Here is a 21832-nt window from a genome sequence, read left to right as displayed (position 1 = left end):
TGTCGCAGCAGAAATCGAGACTCATCAGACCAGGCAACGTTTTTCCAATCTTCTATTGTCCAAATTCGATGAGCTTGTCCAACATTCATTTATCGAACAGTTGAACCTTGACTTGAACATGAAAAGCACCACTAAAAAAAGATGTGAAATATTCTATAATTCTACAAATACTCATAAATACTAATGTGTTTATTGCTTGAGTTGGTATTGCAATGACAATAAAAAAATTGATTTATTGTACAGCCAATTTAAAATTTGAAATAATATTAATAATGTGTTCTAGATAGAGTAGTCCGATTCCAAAAAAATATACAAAACATGATATAAAATGGAATTACTACACTTGAATACAACTTCATAAATTATGCTTAAAATGGAACAGATGTCTGATATGTATTTTCCCCAATGTTAACATTCCAAGAAGACTACTGAATGTGATTGGGAACGTAATGCACGAGGATCCACACTGACATTAACTGTCAACTTAACATGATTACAGTGTATATAACCATAAATACACATAGCAATTTACATAGAGCTGCTACCATGAGGAGGATGGAAAAGGTATATAGGGATGAGGTACAGCACCTAGCTTTGTGATGTAAAACAGTAACCTGGCACTCAACACCCTGAAGACCAAAGAGATCATTGTGGACTTCAGGAGAATCAAGATCAAGGCACACACAACCCTCCACATAACTGGTGCTGAGGTGGAATGTGTGTCTAGCATTAAGTTCTTTGTGGTCCACATCACAGAAATTCTTTCTTGGTCTCTCAACTCCTGTTGAAGGCGCATCAGGGCCTTCACTTTCTACGGACCCTTAAGAAAGCACACCCATACTGTATGTCCTTAAATTCTATCAGACTTACAGCATACTCACAAACTGTATCTCTGTATGGTACAGCAACTACAACACTGCCAATCGCAAAGCACTACAAAGAGTAGTGAAATCTGGCTATTGGCTCCCAACTCCCCCCTATCCACAACACATATCATAAACGCTGTACAAACAAAGCCAAAGCCCTTGTCAAGGATGCCACCCCTCCAAACCATGGTCTTTTCATCCTACTTTCATCTGGCAGGCGATACAGGAGCCTGGGCTCCAGCACCAGCAGGCTCAGGTACAGCTTCTTTACAGAGGCTTTAACCCTGCTGAACAAAACTTCACCTCCTGTCTAGCACTGTTTACTTTTTACTTCTGCATTGTTTACCGGTTTACATTTACTCCTGCTGTTTCATCAATGCCCTTGCACTGCTAACACCCAAAACTGCACAATATATTTAATTTGTATTCCATAACCTGCCCATAAACCTGTGCCATACATATATACACACACACACACACACACACACACACATATATGTATGTGTATTTATATATAAAATGTAGATAGAATGTCTATTTATACTCTCATAACCTTCTGTACTCCTTACCTTTCACTGTAGACACAATCAGGAAAACATGTATTTATCTAACTATACACTGTTGTACATAATTGAACTGTATCATCTACATAACTGCACAGAATACTAAGAGAGGGTGAAGACATGCAGGAAATTTACTGGTCGGATTCAGACCCAGGACCTCTGCGTGGAGTCATAAACCTCAAAGTATTTGTGGACCTGCTATACCCACTGATCCAACCTGGCCACTGTACTTTGGTATTCAATGCTTCTTTTGCACTTCTGGCTGGATGTCAACTGCATTTCACTGGCTCTGTACCTGTACTTTCTGTGCTAAATGACAATAAAGTTGAATCTTAATCTTATGTGCACAGACACATGAAGCAGTTTTGTTTGGTGATGCACTTGTACAAATACAATCAATTACCTATTTATTACATTAAATTACACAAGACCTATCATGACCCAATTAGTAGATTGCCTCACCATACCTTGACAGGAAATAGAATAAAATAGAGATGTGATAAATGATCAATGCAGCTATTGTGATATGGTCTCTTATATTGAGATACTCCAACTAACATCACAACATACTCTTTTGCCATTAAGACCCTGGCACTAAACATTTCTGTTCTTTTTTTAACATTTGGAATTTAAAAACTATGCGTAATACTAGTCTGTAGTAATGTGCCATGTTTGTTGTGTGAATTTAAAAAGTTTGAATTTATACGCACACTGTGAATCATATATACCTTCTGCTCATGGTCTGTTGTTTACTTGTGTGCTTTGTTTGTTTTGCTTTTATTGTAGAAATTGTTGCTCTATTAAGGGAATTTCCCCGCTGTGGGATGAATAAAGTGTAATCTAATATAATCTAATCTAATATGCCAACGTAACTAAAATAGTCCAATTTCTGGCAGTCATGTCTGCTTTATATACAGGTGAGAATAATGTAACTCTTGCATTTTGCTGTGTGTTAAACAGTCATATTCTGTGCTCCTTGTCCAAGACAGTTTCAATCAGTTTTCGAATATTCAGTGACACTTAAGGCAATCTATTATGCACTCCAGCAACTTAGTGTAGCCTACGGATGACTAGTTATAAAACATAACTTCCCTATTCACATGTGTAGGGTTAATGTTCTCCTCATTTACATCTAGGACAAGGGTGATATCTGGGCCTGATATGTAATGTATTCTCCTCGCCCCTACGATAGAATAGAATACCGGTAGAATAGAATAGCCTATTGTGCTATTGTTACAGCTTGTTACAGTATTATGTAATGCTTTAATAACGTATTTTAATTGCAGTGCATTCTACTCTGACTGTCATACAATATATAGGCTTTGTAAACGAAGGGGCTGATTGTTACAAACAATATTATTGTTGTGTACTGTTAAGGAACCAACGAGGTCAAAGCGTTACAAAGCCATGCGTTAGGTGACCTTCGTCTTTATAGGAATTGAGTAGCTCTTGGCCATTTCCAAGAACACACAGGATCACATTATGTAAACAGAAAAAAGAACAAGCAATTTCAGTTTTACTCACCTAGTGATTTGCTCCGACTATGCATTTACCACAACACATTGAAATTCCTTTTGACAGCTTCCACTTGGCCCCACAACAATCGCTGCGCTCATTGGTCGAGGATATCCAAAGTCTTCTTTGATTGGACAACACGCTCCAAACATTAACAGGCGTGACCGAGTTACAAGCAGTATGGCAGCCCCCATGAGCAGTGTGGGTAAACCCTCAGCTGAACGTTCACCGTTCAATACTACGAGTTTTCAGAAGAAAACGAGGAGCAAGTTAATCTCCATACCTGGTACCAGACCCTCGGTTCAAAACGGACAACTCTTAGTTTCGACCGGTGTCACGTCACTCGACTATCTGCTCGGTCAGTCTGCTGTTGAGACTTAACTTTAGCGCTAGCAACCCAGGCTAACTGTGTTTCTCAATGTAATTTTGACTCCGTTCTCAAAACCTTGATGGGGATAGTCTTTATTTATTCTTAATCCACATGTTATAGCATATTTTCCCCTTTAATATGGGTATTGTTGAGCCCAAAGATCCTCATAAAATATAATGAATGTATATGTAGTCCTGTGTTTGGCCACTACATACTTGTGGTGCAAGTTATTTTTTTGTATAGCCTAATTGATATGTTCTGACAAAGATGTAGCAAAACTTGGTATTGTGATCATGCCTGGTTTCCTATTTCTTTGACCTGTAAAGCATTTTATAGTACTGCTCAATTTCATGATCATTCTCTATAATATATAATATAATAATAATACTAATCATATAATTAGTTTCAGATTATTCTCAGATTACCAGCCATGTACTCTCCTGCCCTGGCAGACAGGAGCAAGGTCTAGCTAGACCCATTAACATCGTGGGTTGGATAAAAACAAACAATGTTCTTTTTTAATTTAATTCAGAACCACCAAGGACTGGCTTATTATTCTCTAAGTTTACTTAGAATTCTTAACAGGGTTAATGAAACGCTTGCCTTAACCAGTTTAAATGCAACACATGCCAGACATCTCTTCAGATATCCAGTCCTTCAAAGGGCCTTTTTTAGCAGAAGACATTTTGACATGTCACATTAGGGGTGGTTCAGAGGTAGAGAGGGTCGGTCCTCAACCACAAGTTTGGCGGTTCAATCCTGGTCTTTCTTGAGCAAGACACTGAACTCCAAAGTTTCTCCCTTGATGCTGTGGGGCGAAGGAAGGAAACAGTTGGCCGAATGGAGGCTCCAAGTGGTTTACAATGATTCAGAGTAAGACCGTCTCTGTAATATGTGACTGATAATATTATTGTTTCTTTTGTCTTCACAAACAGGTGGCGGGTTAGCAGTTGGAACAGTAATTCTCATAGGTAAGTCTCTCACTTGACATATTGAACACAGGTTTAAAGGTCCAATTAAATATAATGATTGCTTCCTTAAAGGGTAACTAGCAAGATCGCTGCAGTTGGCAGCACCGAAACAAGTTGCAATGTAAGTTCTAGGCTGAGAAAAGCCAGAAAATGTGTTTTTGGCTCATGTGAATGACAGACAGCAAATCCCAGAAGGCACTTGCTCGCTGCTCAAAGAGTCAACTACCAAGCCACGCCTAACGACATAGACTGACAGTGAGGCATTCAACTCCAATGTGTTTTGTTGTCATTTCAACCATGACACATTTAAAGTATGTAAAAATGGTGCCAGGATAGCTCAGTTGGGAGAGCGGGTCCCCATATATAGAGGTTAACTCCTCGACGCAGCAAGGAGCCTCTCCCTCTCCCTTTTAATTTCTTCAGTATGTCAATAAAGACCTAAAATGGCACATAAAATCTTTAAAGAAAATATGTAGATATATATACGACATTATGTGAAAATGACATATAAAACAGGCTACATTTAGTGTGCACATATTATAGGCTCCGTAAAGTACATCTAACGCAATGGTAGTATTAGCGTTTGGAGTGATGAAAACACAGAGTATAAACACAGCCGTGAATTTGCGGGGAATGTTGAATGGTCGGCATTTAACACAAACTCCACCAGCATGGACCGATGACAATTTTTGGGTCATCGGAGGCTTTTTTTCAGACCCATAATACAGAGATCTCTCATCTGAGGGGGACATGAGGGAGGGAAACACAGTCATTCGAAAATATTACCAAACCCCATATACAGTCAGTGCATTGATGTCCACTGTTCAAAAAGATACATCATATTTAATATTTCAAGCCAGTAAGATGCATAAATGCTAATCTTTTCCAAAGCATAGGCTTTAGCTATTTGGCAACTCTCCCAATCAAGAAGTTGTATAGATTTTGAATGACAATGCATTAGCCCATCGCGGAAAGTATAAGTATTACATATTCATGTACAACACATATTAAAATGTATCCTCAACACCGAATTCAGTTGGACATTTTAGCATGCCACAGCTAATGATACAGTCTGCCTTTTCTCAGGCTCTTTGTGGTTAGAGTGTCACCATCTAGCAGAATGGCAAACAGACTAATGACCTGAAGGTCTCTAGTTAGAATCCCAGGTGTTCACACATCCACTGTGATCCTTAATTGACATGCTCATCTGCAGATGTGTTATAGAAGTTTTCGGAAGTACATTCAAAGCATGTGTGTTTTCTAGGCACATAAATGTCTTCCACTGTATTATTATTGTTATTATCATTCATCATAGGCTAGGCTATATGCACTGGTAGACAGTAAGGTTAAGGTATTCTTGTTTCCCCTTCAAGCTGTAATTTGTGTGTAGCAAAGGCCTATACCAACTGATGATATTGCTTTGCCCTTTAATTCACCCCCCAATCGATGCAGGAGTCAGTGATTATATACTAATGCGTTCTTCCCTTCCATTTTGTGAATCAATGTACGGTTGGTTTCATCTGGTAATGAGAGACACAGTAAAGGTGAATTGCGTGTGTGAGCTCTCTTGTGTTTGAAAAAAGCGATGTGTGTGTGTGTGTGTGTGTGTGTGCACACTGCGCTGTCTGCGTGTCTGTTTTGTTGGGTGGGTGGGTAGCATGGGGGGGAGTGTGTGTTTGTTTGTTTGTTTCAGGCAGTCTTCTCCTACAGTCTGCCCCTTTAGCTGTGATGGCCTGTTTGTGAGACACAGACATAAAATTATCAGACTGGTCGTTGTCTGCCTTTGAAGTGTCTTGAGCTGTCCATCCTGATTTGTCTACTAGAGGGAGATCAGCGCAGTATGGCTGCTGTCTGAAGATCTCTCATCTCTTGTGTTTTTGTAACAGAAGGAACAAAGCTTTCCGGCTCTTATTATGTTGACCATGTATGGTTTCATTCCATTAGTTTAAGTGAAAATGTTTCTGCTCTAATTTACCCATAAGAATTAGTATTATATGTGGCCTGGCTGTTTTACATGTTTAAATATTTCAAAGCTTTAAAGTGCGCTTTGAATAGGAGTTATCTTAGATCTGTGTATCATTTTAGTATTAATGCAAAATACTATAACATATATTTTGAAAGTAGGTCATCATAAGTATTACTCTGACAAACTAAGCAGGACTAATAGTTAAAAAGTGCATGTAACATATTTAGTAGCATATCTATATAACTACAGGATATGCAGTGAGAATGTGCAGTATTAGGGTTGATGCAAAGAAAATACATCAACCCTAAAGTTACTTAACCACAATTACCAACACTTCTATGGTGTTGCAGGTAGGTTGTATTAGGTTTCATGACACTAAGTTCAGATATTTGTTGTCCCTCAAGAGGAAATAATTTAATCAGAATAAAAAAATATAAACATAAATACATATACATAACTATTTATATTATATAAATATTTATATATTTAAAGCAATGAAAAACTGCAACAGTATGAATAGGGATAAATAAGATAATAAGCAGGATTTTTCCGTTGTAAATTCTACATTTGAGAGGAACTATTTGAATCCTAGCAGCCCTAAAGAGGCCAAGTCATCCGTTTAAAAAGTGCATTTTTAAGTGTCAAGGGTAAATACAATTTAAAAAAATCATAACACCTTGTGCCTAACACTAATAAAGTGAAATGATAAAGAAGAAACAATGGTCACAAGTTGAAGCTTAACAATAGAGACATGTCATACATATACTGTAAATGGGGCTTGGCAGATGCTGCTAACGGGCATATAACGGTAACCTAATATCCCCCTAATAACCAATCTTTAGAGCTGTATCTACAATATTGAATTAGATGTTTTGAAGCTAAAGTGCTTGTTGTTAAGTGTCTTTCTTTAATTTACCTACCCTATATAATAAATTAAATTGAGCTGGTTAGTAGAAATGCTTTAGACCAAAGATGCATACAAGGGGGAAAACCCTGACCTAGATATTTTATCTCCTCCCCCTTTAACAGATATGATTCACACTCCTACTCCCCTGTTTAAAGGCAAATGAAGCAGAGGCATTTCCCCCTTTACCAAACTTAGGTCAGAATCTGCAATAAAGGAGAATACAAAATCATCCCATGACTGTCCAGAGTGACTGATCTACCTCAAAGATATGACCGTCCCCCACCCCCTGTTGCTCCTATACCCCCGCCGCCTCCCACCCCCTCCCTTACCCCCTGCCTCAACAGCCTAATGACTCCTGGAGGTTCCATTTGTAAGGCTCCCATAGAAACACAGCCACAATAGGCCCCATCTTGAGAGGGCCCATCTGGGAGTCTTTGTGGGGCCTGCTGAAAGCCACAAAGGCCTGCTGACCTAGAAACCCATCAATAAGAGAACAGGGAGCCCCACCGACAACAAATTGAAGAGCCATGGAATTTCCTGTGCCATCCTAAGTCCGTAGGTGAGGACATAGACCGGGAACGTGGGAGGCGGGGAGAATTCTCTGGATGTTTGGGGATGACAAGTCAGGATGTCATTCCCAAGCTGTCAGCTGTATGCCCATTACCTTAAACTGTCACTGTGGCCATTGTCCTTGTGCCCACTGTTTATATTGTCTGGAGAGGATGAAATCTTTACAAAATGATGATTGTGACAGGAAGCAGCAGCAGCATGCTGGGTAGAGTTATGTGCCCTGTTAGGGATGGGAAAGGGGGTTTCATGGTGATGATGCATGCTGTTTTTGTGGGTTTGGGGTGTGGAATGGCCAGGTGGCCACTTTGTGTGCACAAATAAAGGCTACCTTTAGGAAAGTATTTTCAGTGTTTAGAATCACTTGCCTGTCCATTTAATACTTGAGACACTCCTTTTTAAATTAGACTGTAATGTCATCATTTCAAGCTGACAACGATCCTTTCTGATTGTGTTTAAAAGTATCTCAGGTAACCTTTGTATGCCTTTCAACCTACTTCAATAATACACCTGAAGTTAAGGACAGTGGAAACATAATAATGAAAGGATGCCATTGCCATCAGAATTCACACAGAAGCAGAGAAATTCAAGTGAACTAGATGCCGCAAAGCATTCTGAGGACAGGCACTATCTTATCCTGCTTCTGCCTCCTCTTGTCAGTTGTCCAGGCAGCTGGGGTATGTTTGTGTTCTGGGGGAAGTGTCAGGTGAATGCTTAAGACAGGTGTCTCCCTCTCACCTCCGCCTCTGGTTGGGGACATGATATGTAAAAGTGGACAGGTATACTGTGAGGACCTTAACAAGAGACCTGAAGATGTCAGCTCCACTTTGATAGTCAGGTCACACAGTAACCTATGTTTTTGTGTCATGTCAATTGTCACGATCTGTTCCCTCCAAAAGGTAGTCAGAGTGTGGTCCTTACATCAATTACAGATAACTACTATGATGTGGTCACTAACTTCTTCTGTGGTGTCTGAATGAATATACGGAATGAGACAAGATCCAATGATAGACTTGAGGTTGATATATTTCTCATAGGGAAGAAGTTTTACCTATTTTATCTCTAAATCAATTTCTTAGGCCTTGCAGACAATGTTAGCAATATGGCATTGCTTGACAGAGTGTGTTTATTTGAGTTTTCCACTTACACTCAAATTCTGATTGTTGTTGTCTTTTGTTTCTTTTTTAGAGGAGGACCGATATGATAGCTACTCTCGTATGATCTTAAAGTACTTCCTGGCAGAAGGAGTGGTGTGTCGACATGAACTTTTTGTGGCGGCTGCTCAAGATAACCCAGATGACATCTTACAGGTATGAGAAGAGGTTACGTCTATTCTGTAAACTCTTTGGAAGGAAATTTGTTGTGCCGCCTATGAGTATGATTTTCAAGCCACAAGTCTTGGGAAACCCTGCACAAAGAAGCAAGGATGGCCTCAATATGTCTACTGTAACATTATCCTTGTACAACTGTTTTTTGGAAACTTTGAAAAAAAACTTTTGTTTACCTTTTAGTCATCAGAAGATGCTTTTTTTATTTAAATATTCTGCCTACTTTTAGAAGTATTTTTCTGTCCCAATATCGGCTCCCACTGTATAGTGTTGAGTCTGGTTCACTCTGGTCAGTAACAGGTATTATAGTCGCACAGCTTTCCACAAGATGTGTCAGGGTCAGCGGGGGTATCTGAGAGGTCGAGGGTGGCATGGTTGGGGCATTGTTGAAATGTTTCCCGATGCATCATTCTGTGAAGAGGACCCTAGGCCCAGAAGCTGACTGCCACCCGCATACAGGAGGAGGGCCTCTCTCCCACTGATTGATAGGGGGAGGGGTCACAGCCTCACCCTCTCTTTACATATCAAAGGCTTATTAAGAGAGGGGGACTCCCAAAGGGGATATATCACATCATTTAGTGTTTTCACAGCTACATTCACAGTATGCTAATCTTCAGATACTAAGGTTGTACTTTGTGCATTACGTTAACATGCACACAAGAAACAAGCTTATTGGAAGACATCAAGTTAAAGCAGGAAATTTGAGAATGCGTTCACATGCACTTAAAAAACCTAATCAAGTAATCCAATGTTTCCCAAACATAGGGTCGGGAACCAAAATAAGTCGCAGACCCGTTTTATTGGGTTGCCAATTGGCAGAGAGCAGACTAAATGCTCAACATGACCTCAGAATGGCACTTAGAACCTAGACTTGATCAGCTGGTTGATATCTTCAACCAGACACATACATCTCATTAAATTCAAGTCAGCATTATTTAAAAAAATGTTGGTACTGAGGGATGATAGGGGGGGATAAGAAAATGAGTTTAGAAGGGGTGAGACACAGAAAGGAGAATAGAGACCTTTTCTGTTTTTGTTTACTTTTATAATGGAATAAATATACTTCATATAAATTTAAATTCATGGTTTGTTCAATATTTGTCCACAGTTTAAGAATGTAGATGTTACAATGATTCATGGTGAATTTTTGTCAATTTGGGTCCCGGGGAGACACCAAATTTCTCTTTTGGGTCTTGAGCTGAAAAAGTTTGAGAATCACTGAACTAATCAGTCAGATTTCCCACCCACCCTACCATAGTAGTAATACATTTTTTCTGCACACATTAAAGAGCTCATGTTGTGCTTTTGGGCTTTTTCCCTTTCCTATATTGTGCACATTATAGATTTACAAAGTGCAAAAGCCCAAAGTCCATCCTAAAGGCACTTACCATCTTCCGCAGAAAACACTGTTCACAAACTGCTCTAAACAGCTCTATTGTAGTCCAGCCTTTCCTTCCGTGACGAACGTGCGTCACTCAGTAACACACGTTAAAATGCTCGCCTAGCTGCTAGCATTGCACTCCCTCATGCTCTGCAACTGACTCGCTAGCAGTACTTACCACAAATGTGCCCAACAAATATGGAACAGAAGTGAGATGCCTCACTCTGAAACTTAAACAGAGAGCTCAACACACAGGGTGACAAGAGGAAGTGTTTTCTGAAAATTAAACCACATAAACCTATTCTGATACAACCTCTAAATACAATTATGAACCTGAAAATTAGCGTAATATCAGCACAAGAAATTTAAACTGATTTTTTTCAGTTCCAGTTTTAGTCAGACTTTAGATTTAATATGTTTGATACAAGGACACTTAGCTATAAGGATCATTCATCCCTTGGCGCTGCTGTCACAGCGATATTTTTCTCTGTGAAGACTTTGTAGTCAACACGTGCTCTTGGAAATACCCCATTAGTAACCCTGTTTGGTACGTGGACAAGAAATCAGAATTATCCAGGAAAAATCCCACAGTTTTTTCACTCTGCCTGTTCTCAGTTTCTTCATTGAATAGTCTACTGTGTACATACAAATATTTTTCTCAACTTCCTTATCATTTATTTTAAATGTATTAAGTCAATAAACTCCAGGTTGCTTTATTTGTATACAGATCTTTAAAGAACATACTTGTTTTACTGTTACCAACTTCATATTCATGCCACTCAAAATAACTACACTCTCAGGCCTCTTATCGATCAAATATCTCAACTTCAGTTTGGTTTAAATTACTGAGGTTCAATGATTTGGAATGCTTTGCCATCCGATTTTTCAGAGCTAATACATGTACAATTTAGGTAAGCTGTTGTCTGTGCAATGTTATCCCAATGGAATGTCTTTGTAAACAACCCATGAAACTCCTAATAATATTTTATCTATTGTATTTATGCTATATTTTGTGTAATTTCTTTCTATTTTAATTGGATTAAGCATTGGATAGTGCCCAGATTAAGCTTTTCTGTTGTTGTTTTTTGTATAGCTCCATCACCTTTATCATCTTCATCATCTTCAATTGATTATTTGTATAATAATCTGTAGTATTTGAATATGTGTAAACCAATTAAATAAAAAAATAGCACTGTACTAATTTAAGAAACCAAGTTTGCTTTTCGTTTACGTTCAAGAGATCAGGTTACTGTCGAAAGATGACACTCAAGTGCGTGCACGTTATGCATTGATAGATAAGACTGTACTGGCTCAAGTCATATGATATTACACAGCAATAAGGATAATTAAAATTCTTATATTAATTGTATCATTTTTTGCAGGAACTCCCGGCTCCCATCTTGGATGATGTTGCTATCCATAAACCAGTGGAGCAGCCCAGGCTGTCTTCTGAAGCTCACGACAGTTTGGATGCCATGAAGATTGCCTGGCGTTATCAGAATCTTCCAAAAGTACAGGTAATCATGTGATCATTTGATAGCTATATTTTCTGTTATTATGAGTGCAGCATAGTTGGACTTGAATATTAAGTAGAATATAGGTAACTTTGTAATCATGCTTCTTTTATTGACAGTCCAAGATGTTCCTCTGTTAGTGATTATATGCGAAAGAACAGCACTGGTTCTCTGGTCTTAGTGGTTTGGCAATTGTCTCTACCACTAAATTCTAAACTCCTTTTGTGGAGTGAATGAGGCCTCAGCCTCTCCTTTCAGAGCTGGACCAGATTACTCACACTTAGCTGGCAATAGGTAGGCTTTTCACTGGTCCCCAACTCACATATACACACATACACACACGCCTGCACCCCTGCTTAGCCTGGGAAACAAGAGTACTTTGCAGCCTGTGCATTGACATGTCTGCTCGCTCAACCCTGTGACCCAGACCTGCGCCTCTGTCTTCCCCCAAATCCCTGCCTTTCCCCCTGCTAGGATTGGCAGCCCTACACTCTTTCTTCCGCTTTGAGGAGAAGTGACCCTCCCCATCTACTTCTCTGCAGTCTCCCCCCTTCAGTCCATAATCCATATCGCTATGTGGATTAACAGCACACAGTGTGTCCCGGGGGATCCTCTCCCTCTTTCTCTCTCCTTGGAAACTTCTTTATATCTGTGTCCTTTCCTCACCTCTCCCCCTTCCCCTGTAAAATCGTCTTTACAAACCACTAGTAAGCCCCACCAAAGGATTTGCATCCCAAATTCACCCCCAGAGTCAACGCTTACTTTCCCCTTACACACACCTCTCCTGGCATAGCCCACTGTGTCGCTCTCTCGATGAAGACATCAGATCAAAGGTGAGGCTGTCAGGGCGGGTATTGAACGCTAAGCGGGTTGCCTAGCTCACAAAAAGAAGATGAGCCCCTGACCCCCCTGCCCTGCTGACCCCCTCGTCCCGCCAGGAGAAGGACACACCGGGGGCCCTAATCCAGATTAGGGGTAGATTAAGGGCCCCTCTAACAATGGAATCCCTGGTTTTACTAAGAGAGAAGAGCTAAAACTCTCTCTTTCAGCTGCAGGAAAACATCCGCCTTCCCCTTTCCCTGACACGTTTGCTTTCACAGCCAGAAGTGGACATTTATGTGAAGAAATGATTAAGAGCGTGGTCGTAGTGGTTATTTAACTTCTCGGCTGTAAGAATGTCAAGGAATGACCCATAAACAATGCAATTGCTTTACCATAGGATTGTGAAGCACGCTCATTTAACATAGAAAAACAAAAACGATTTTTTCAAAAGCTTTTTTCTTGAATTCTTGAGTCTGAAATTAGTTAAATACATCATTTGTTGTAAGAAGTTTGAAGCAAGCATTGAAAATAAATTTAAATTCACTCTCATTAAAGGTCTTTAGTGTTCATTTGCTTTACCATAAGTTTGACTTGTTGACCTCCTCAGAGTGCCCTGGCATCCTCATCTCGGTTCGGGCATTACTATGATGTCTCTAAGACTATGGAGCCAGAAATTCGCCAGGCAGCCAAGTGCCATCGCTTCTACCCTACAGAACATCCCACCCAGTCATCACCCACACACAGGTAAAACGACAAGACATCATCCACAGTACGCATGGAAACCAATGAGACACCATCTGCAAAACACAGGCACACAAACACGACATCATCCACAAAACACAGTTACACAAATAAGACATCTTCAACAGAACACAACAAACAAACATGGCATCGTTCCCAGTACAGGTGAACCACCAATGTAGGTAGACCAACAGAATTTAAAGAGCACATACATACACACAGACATATATATAAATACATACATATATATACACACACACAGTATACATACACACATACATATATAAATACATATAATAATACATAAGTATATACATACTGTACATACATAGCTGCACATAAAAAATAAGTAAGTAAAAGAAAGGTTGATTGACAATTGTTGAAAAGTGAAACGGGGAGGGAAAAAATACTATCTTTATGTATAAGAATTAAATTAACTGTGGGGAAGCAACTAATGATGTTTTCATTATCAGTTAATCTTTTCACATTTCTTGACTAATTGTTTTGTCCATGAAATGTCAAAGTGCAGATCTCTGCCAAGGCAAATAAAATGTGTATCTGTCCAGTAATTCGGATCCGCTTCAAAATGTAATGGGGTTTTCCTTGGCCCATGCGACACCCTTCCACCAAGTGTAATGATCATGGAGCCAGTAGTTTTTCCCATAATCCTGCTGAAACAGACAAACGAATACAGCAAACCAAACAAAATAAATGATGACCATAGGAAAAACAAGAGCACAAGGTATCATATTCTGATATTTTCCTTTTCCTGTGCGACAAATAGTTATTAGTTATTTTGATAAAAAGTTATCAAAATAGTTGCTAATTAATTTTTTGTAGATCATCTAATCAATCAGTTAGTTGTTTCAGCTAATAAAGTACAGTAGTACAATTTCTTAGTAACTGAGATTCATTGAGTGGCTTAAAAATATGAAACGATATTAGTCATTACAGCTGAAATCTAAGCCGTCACAGTTTTCATCATGCTTAAATGCGTTTGTTTTTTTCATTTTAAAATATCAGTATTTTTAACCTTTTAAAAGCCTATACAAATCAGTTAAAAGAAAAGCATGGCTTATCTTCTATTCTGAGTAGCTTGCCATTGGCCTAAGACATTCAGCCTCTTGGAAAGGTTGTGCATGTCTATTTAAATAGGTCTTGTTTGCTCAGCGTCTGTTTGATTTCTCCTGCGTTGAGTGTATTTAGGGTTCAGAGGTCACGCAGGCTCTTTACTCAGAGAGTGCTGTTGAACACACAAGGGCACACGAAGGCACACTCACACACACTGGGTAAATACAGCAATCTGGAGCACAGAGGATGTGGAGGCGGCTTTATAGAATCCCTCTTCCTTTATTTCAGCAAACAGAGACTGTTTAACAGAGCACCCGTGCAAACACATTAAATGTTGTGGAAATTCAGTTTAAAGTATATATTTTCAATATTGAGTATTTATAAAGTCTAGCCCATGAGGGGGTCAGCATTTGATATTTGACTAAATATCACTTCAAAACATATAATATATCTTCTCCATTAATGTTTGCGGCGTTGTGTGGAAGTGGAGTGAGTAAGAGTGACATGGTGGTACTGTTGTGGCGTCTGAATGGGTTATAGATCTTACAGACATTTTGACAGTAGGAAACTACACCTGCACCGCACCATTGTACCCCCAGGCCCCAAAACTGACACACATATGTGCATGCACGCACGCACACACACACCACACACACACACACACTCAGCATATTACACACACACACACATATATACCACACAAACTCCTAAGCAGGCTACTCCCCCTTGCACGTGTCCACAGCCCCATGTTGATACCCTAGCTGTTAAATTGCTCCGTTTCACTTGAAGGCATAATTGGCACAAATTGCTCTCTAGGTGATACAGATCCTGTTGTTTAAGACCAAGCATCCCCCTTATCTCCTCCTTTCTTCCTTTGCTGAAAGAGGAGTACCGAGATAAAGAAGCTTCCCTGCGTATGATCCTAATTAGCAGACGCACTAGCCCCTGTAGCTAAGCACCTAGACCTTTTTGGTACCTGAATGAGGGGTGCTCAGTAGGGGTAGCTAAAATACAATGCCATCCCACACAATGGCTGCCAACCAGAGGCAACCTCCTGCTCAACTGCATGTCAAACCATCCCAGCCCCCTACCTCAGAGCCGGGGCATGGGCAGAGAGGCCAAGGAGGGTAGGTGTCCCTCTTTCACCAAACAAGCTCTATCATTAGCCCCAGCGGGGTCAGGAGGCACCATTGTTGGGCTGAATAACTGAAATAGAGTACATAGATGTACTTGGCGCAAGTGTAATCAGTGTGTATTACTGTTCTTTATGCAGGGCTATTGGTGTGTGACCAATCTATGTGTATCAGCTTCTCTAGCCTGTAGGTCGAATTGACAACTGACATAGCAGCCCACTGTGACTCACTACAGAGTGGTCATTACAATGGTGGGGCGTTCTTAAGTTGAGGGACATGTGTAAAAAGATGGGGTTAACGTTTCTATTGGCCATACTACAGGCACAAGATGGGCTCAGCAGTAATCCATCCCTTGACTGTTGCTAAATGTTGCTCCGATGGTATTGTATGCCCTTTGTCAGAAGCGCACATCTTACCCTTGATTAAACACCAAAATGCTGTTCCCTGTTAATTTTAGATATCAGCCCATTAACCCCCCCCCCCCCTTATCACTTATTGTCTTTGTTGTGTGTATGTTTGTGCATATGCACGTCTCATCTGTCTGTTTGTCTGTCTGTCTCGGCACAATCAGATCCTTGGGGAGCTGACGGAGAACCAGTCATGTTGTAATTTAATCAACCAAATAAATTAATTGGATCTCTTGATATGGATCATCTGTCTGCTTCAGTGGTTTCAGAAAAGCACAGTCAGGAGGAACATGCTGCAGTCATATAGGATTAAGCTACTGCGGTGAAAAGCTTGGCCCAGTTTTATCAAAATGGTTTCAATTACAGTTTACATGTCCTCAGTCACTCTCTCTTCTGCCCTGTGCTCTTTGCAGTAGTATGCCCGAGTCCTACTCTGCGTTGCTGAAGTCACTTCAAGAGGTCATACTCAGGGAGGGCTTTGACGTAGCGGCCCCTATGGTAAGAACCAGAAGTTGATGACTGCTTTGCAATTGTTTCTTTTAACCTTAATTCAGAGGATTTCTGACACATATTTTCTGCAACTACAATTTTCTTAAAATTTGTAACCTCCAATTGTCAAAGAGTTTCAAGCAAATCAACTTTTATCAAACATCAATCACACTGTGACTTTATTAGTACACATTTGCAGCACAATAGCAGGCAATACAGCTGGACAAGAAAAATTGTCCCATGACTTCCGGCCACCAATCTCTTCGTGTTATGAGTGATCACTGCAACAACCCATTTAACCAGTTGAGCTGGAGTGGAATGTTAAAATGGCATTGGTTTTGTTTATTGAATGGACTCTACATAAGTAACAAAACGCACCAGTCCAATTTGATCACACACGGTAATTCTCAAAAAACATGGCAGAAATGCAGGAGTCATGCAGTAAACGGCCGCTAGCAGTAATGCAAAACAAAAGGCTGGAGCACATTCTTTCTTTTTATTCACTAAATGTCAGTAAATGTGAACTCTTTGACTTGCTGGTGCTCATGTGTTTGTGTTACAAATGTCTATTTGTAGCCCCATTAATTAGAATGAGCCCAGTCAAACTATTGTACATTTAAATTATTATGTGTGAAATGCATTAGAGGAGCATTTTTAAAACAGAGATACTAGAACTCCATCCGTGACCCCAAGCTCTTCTGTCACATTCCAACCACCACTTCTCATGAGTCTGTTTACCTCTCTGTCACCTGCTCGGGTTGGCCTCACCTGTGTGCCCCAGCTGTTTGACTCTTACCTTTGACATACATCCCTTTAATAATCATCAGTCCTCGACAGAATGCCAGAAACAGCCATGGCCTGGTCTGTTTCCCAAAGGACCTACTGTAATCCTCCTAACACTGTGATGTGCTTCTATATATGCATATATACTTTGTGTGTGTGTGTGCGTGTGTGCGTGTGCGTGTGTGTGTGCGTGTGCGTGCGCCTCCCACGCCTTATTCACCTACTTTCAGTGACCCAACTGCTCGTCACCTGGAGCCACCTCTCCCCCTGTCACTCACACACAGGATTTACCTCCAGTACCCCCCACCCTCTCTCCCTGAGCGCTGTCACTCACACGCCAGATTAACTGCTGACATCATTAAAGCAGTGTGGCCGCCTGACATGCTGTTGGCACAGTCCAGGAATGCAGACCGGCACAGAGCGACATGGGCACTGGCACAAGAATGCCCAGTATGGGTGATAGTCAGTGTGTTTGCACTTTTATGTTTATATGTTAATCTGCCATTATGGATTGGTAACAAAATACAGATTTCATAAAAACTGTGTTATGTAAACAACAGGAAAAAACAAGGATTAATCTCCCAGAGCGTATTTTTTAAGTCTTTTGAGATGAGAGGGACAGGGGCGGCAGCAGGACTGCGAGTCTCCACAAAGATTGGCTGGTGATTAGGTTGTGTCCCAGGCTGGCTGTAGTCTATATGGCTGGCCTCTGGTCTTTGGCTTGACTCAACTGGCACTGTTCCCTGATTTTTCTATAGGCTAAACTATAGGAGTTAAGTTTGGCCTCTCCTTTTGATGCCACAGCAACAGTCGTGTTACCACAGTTCCCCCCTGCTGGCCTGCAGACATACAAATAGAATTCTAATTCTGTGGCCCCTAAGATCAGCGTAGGCAAAGAAAGGGAATATCTAATAATAACAAAAGCACAAGCACACACAGCACTAATGCTCAAGTGTAGTAAGGTATAGTGATTCAGCAGGGATGTTGAATGGTGTAGAGGATGATGAGTGTAAATTGTAGTGTGAGAGTCCTCCTTTGGGAAACTTTGAGCCAACTCTGAAAAACTCCCAGAAACAATGGAGTTTATTTTTCTTAGATGCCCTTGATTCTGATCCAGTTCCAAACGAAGTTTAGGTCATACTGTTGGGAGAGGAAGCAATGGGGAGTGGGGTAGAGGAGATTTTGGGAGGGTAGACATAATGTAGGGGAGGGATCAAAGAGAGGAGAGGTTGGAAAAAAAAGAGGAAAAAAGTGAGCAGATTTTAGGCCAGTTAATCATTCTTGGCTCTCACCTCAGTAATCAGAAGCCATCCTGAAGACCCCCTAGACAAAAGGCAATTGTAGGAAAGGTTAAAAACTTCTCACAGGGTCCTCCATTTTCTCAGTTTCAATGATATATATCCCACCAATGTTTGGCCACTTTTTCTCAGTTTTCGTGAAAGTGTTGATCTGTTGTGGTGGGGTAGGGGGTTTCAAGAGAAGGCCATCCACCCTTACCCAGGCCCCCTTGGCGGCAGAGCATCACTCTTGTGCCAAGAATGTGCTTGGGTTTCTGGGTGGCGGCCATATTGGAAGCCTGTCTGACAGGTCCATTGTGCATGTGTCAGATGGCCTCTGTGATTGGGCAGTTGTGTCCAGTCACGTTTGGGCACTGTGTTCCAATTGTCTGTGCTGGTGAGCAGACTGTCCAGTTTCTCTCTCCCAGAGTTTGGTAATACTACCCAGAACAGCACCTTTCCAAATAATCCAATACCAGCAATCTGTTAATCTTTAAATGCACCGGGAGAACTTGAAATCAAATTAAATTCTGTCATCACATTGTGTGTGTGCTTCTGTAGAAATGTACATATTTTCATGACTTGCCTGACCCCTTCTTCTTGCTTGTTATTTCTTATAGTCAAATTCACGTAACATCCTGAGAATTGGGCTTCACTCTCTTGGCTCGGCTCTTTGGGGGGATGACCTGTGTTGCCATGACAACCCGAGACATGGCCACGCTCTCACTACCTTTCTCTATGGACTGCGTGCTTTGCTGAGGTCATCACTGTGTGTTGCAGTAGTTACTGTGCCTTCACATCTCATCCAGGTGAGACCATTTTTGACACATTAGAACGCCGCACAGTTCATAACTATCAGCATGCACTTAGAATATAACTTATCTGATTAGCAATTACTTGCTGACCTATTGTATAACTGATGTGTCCAGTTTTTATGACAGTTTTAATTAATTGACAACAGTTTGTCATTAGTTTCTGGAATGTGTGGTACTGCAAGAATACTGGGACGTGCAAGGTTTACAAGTCCTAACTGCAGTGTGTTCTGCTTTGTTCTCTTTTTTAACTCTTTGTCTTTGCTCCTCTGTTGTGTCTACTTACCTTAAATTTCTGCCAGAGGGATAAATAATAAACATTGAATTGACTTGAATTCACAGATAATAGAGAGTTGTTTTTTTTGTGCGTGGGTTGATGTTTGGCCCAAGTGCTTTTTCTTTGTCCTGTTTATTAATGGGAAACAAAGTTTGAAGTCTTTTGTAGTGGGGCCTCCTCTTGACCCTGTGGTCCAGTGTCAGCCTGGTTTGAGCCTCTTCTTCACGCATCGCTCCCCCAACAGACCCAGTCGAGTGCACACTTCATTCAAAGGCTTCTAAATCTATGTTTGTTTGTTTGGGCTTTTAATTACTTGAAGCTGTACACAATGAGTGTGTGCTTGTGTATGCATTTTATTCTCTTTCAAATGTCTCTCCTTCTAGGTGTGTGTGGGTGTTTGGGGGAGGGGGGGAGGGGGCGGTGGGCATGCATGCGTCTGTGTACAGTCTGGCCTCTCAGTGTGAAGGTAGAGTCATCTGCTGAGGCATATGGCAAACCACAGCCCTCCCCCAGACAGTCGACCATAGAAGCACACTCACCAGAAAAGCCATCTGAGACTTTCTTCTAAAATATTTTATCTTGCCTACACTTAAAACACCTTACTTCCTTATAGTCCTCATACACAACAGCATGGAAGCTGCATCTGATCTGTTATAGAAAGATATAGGTCGATGCTTAACTTTCAGAACAGCTGTGTTGTCACAACATGCTCTGGCTCCAAGCCTATATGCTCAGTGCACAGCGGCCTTGGCCTAGTCAAGAAAGGTAGAGTGGCTAACTAGCAGATGTCAGCTGTGGTGGGAGCGGTCCCCCTGTCCCTCTCTGGCCTAGCCTCCAAACCCTTAATCTGTCCCCTCCCTCTTCCCCACCCTGGGGAGTGAAGTGAATGAGCGGGGGAAGAAGACGAGAGGGGGAAATTTTGGATTGAATCAGGTGTTGGGTGACTAAGCCAACATGGAGGTAATGAGAGGCTGTTAAAATGGGCATCTATGAATTGACCTTATGATTAGTTTAATCACACTTGGTGTTGTCATAAAAAAAGATTATAATTGATCAGTTGAGGTCACCAAGGTGTGCAGGCTGCTCATTTTAAGTTACTGCCAACAGAGTCTGGTATTTTAAGCATTAACATGTTAGCAGAGCTTCATTCTGCCAGTATCTTTGCTTAGATAATTAGCTTAGTTAATGGTGTGTGGCCTTTGGAAGACTGTCTAGACTAGTAGCAGTGGGCTAGCTGGCCGAGACCGCACTGGACTCTCTATCCATTATTGAGCAGCTTGGGAAGTTGAGCAACTCACTGAAAGCCTCCTCACAGCAGCTCAGTGCCACAGTCCATCTGAAACATTAATTAGGCTCGTCGTAGCCTGGTACTCCTCCATCATACTATCTCCTGCCACCATCTCCATCCCCACAAGTAAACACCCACAAACACAAACTATACAGTCTTCCCTAAAATGTATCCATACACACCTCGCCTGCTGGTCAGACTCTGGTGTCCTGAACTATGCAAATATTTAGAGTCTACATCCACACTGATACTTTTTGTTTAAAAACTAATATCTTTTACTTATCTTTTGTTTGCTTTGAGTCAATTGAATGTAGGCCCACAACTAACGATTACAGGATATTATTATGCTACGTATTTTCATTAATAATAGTTAAGTTTATAAAATAACAAAACATACTGAAAAACGTGACAACTTCCCAATGCCAAAAGCCATGGCCAACTGTCCAAAACCTAAAGACGTTTTATTTACTATCACATATTACAAAGAATTATCTTATTTGTAGAGCTTGAACCAGCAAATATTTGTCATTTTTGCTTGAAAAACGACTGAAACAAATCATTTCTCATACTTTATATTATATACTATATACATATATTTTACATTTTCCAACAGTTTTCAATGTTTCTGAAATAATAAACTTGTACAGCATTTTGATTGACTCAGTTGTTTAATTAATATCCTGATATCTTGGCTGACCTCCTTGGTATTGTTAGTGGAAGATATTTGCAAATTTCCAATGGTAGTTTTTCCATCTCAATCTGTCTTTTATTATTTAGAATTGTA

At 40.6% G+C, this 21832-nt stretch overlaps 2 protein-coding genes across 4 annotated transcripts in view; one reads left to right on the top strand and one right to left on the bottom strand.

The window, feature by feature from the left end:
• Positions 1-3049, bottom strand: part of immp1l (inner mitochondrial membrane peptidase subunit 1) — a 15204-nt gene extending 12155 nt beyond the window's left edge. Inside the window, exons 1-2 of one of the 2 annotated variants that reach the window (XM_034869986.1) lie at positions 2954-3040; positions 589-592 (exon numbers count right to left, since the gene is read on the bottom strand). The gene's annotated coding sequence lies outside the window, so the exon portion shown is untranslated. Of the gene's footprint in view, positions 1-588; positions 593-2953 lie in introns of both variants that reach the window. The other variant, XM_034869978.1, reaches the window with a different exon arrangement.
• A 40-nt stretch (positions 3050-3089) lies between these two features.
• elp4 (elongator acetyltransferase complex subunit 4) overlaps positions 3090-21832 on the top strand; it is a 53377-nt gene continuing 34634 nt past the window's right edge. For both annotated transcript variants that reach the window (XR_004656412.1, XM_034869962.1), the window contains exons 1-7: positions 3090-3302; positions 4250-4285; positions 8914-9035; positions 11817-11951; positions 13378-13514; positions 16536-16620; positions 19292-19480. Coding sequence is in view for 1 of the 2 variants with exons in the window: in XM_034869962.1 (XP_034725853.1) it covers positions 3125-3302; positions 4250-4285; positions 8914-9035; positions 11817-11951; positions 13378-13514; positions 16536-16620; positions 19292-19480 (882 nt within the window). In the remaining variant the exon portion in view is untranslated. The remainder of the gene's footprint in view (positions 3303-4249; positions 4286-8913; positions 9036-11816; positions 11952-13377; positions 13515-16535; positions 16621-19291; positions 19481-21832) is intronic.

This window comes from Etheostoma cragini, chromosome 1 (genome assembly GCF_013103735.1).
Source record: "Etheostoma cragini isolate CJK2018 chromosome 1, CSU_Ecrag_1.0, whole genome shotgun sequence".
NCBI classification, from domain to species: domain Eukaryota; kingdom Metazoa; phylum Chordata; class Actinopteri; order Perciformes; family Percidae; genus Etheostoma; species Etheostoma cragini.
The sequence above is the reverse complement of the archived record's forward strand: the minus strand, read 5'-3'. Positions and strand labels throughout refer to the sequence as shown.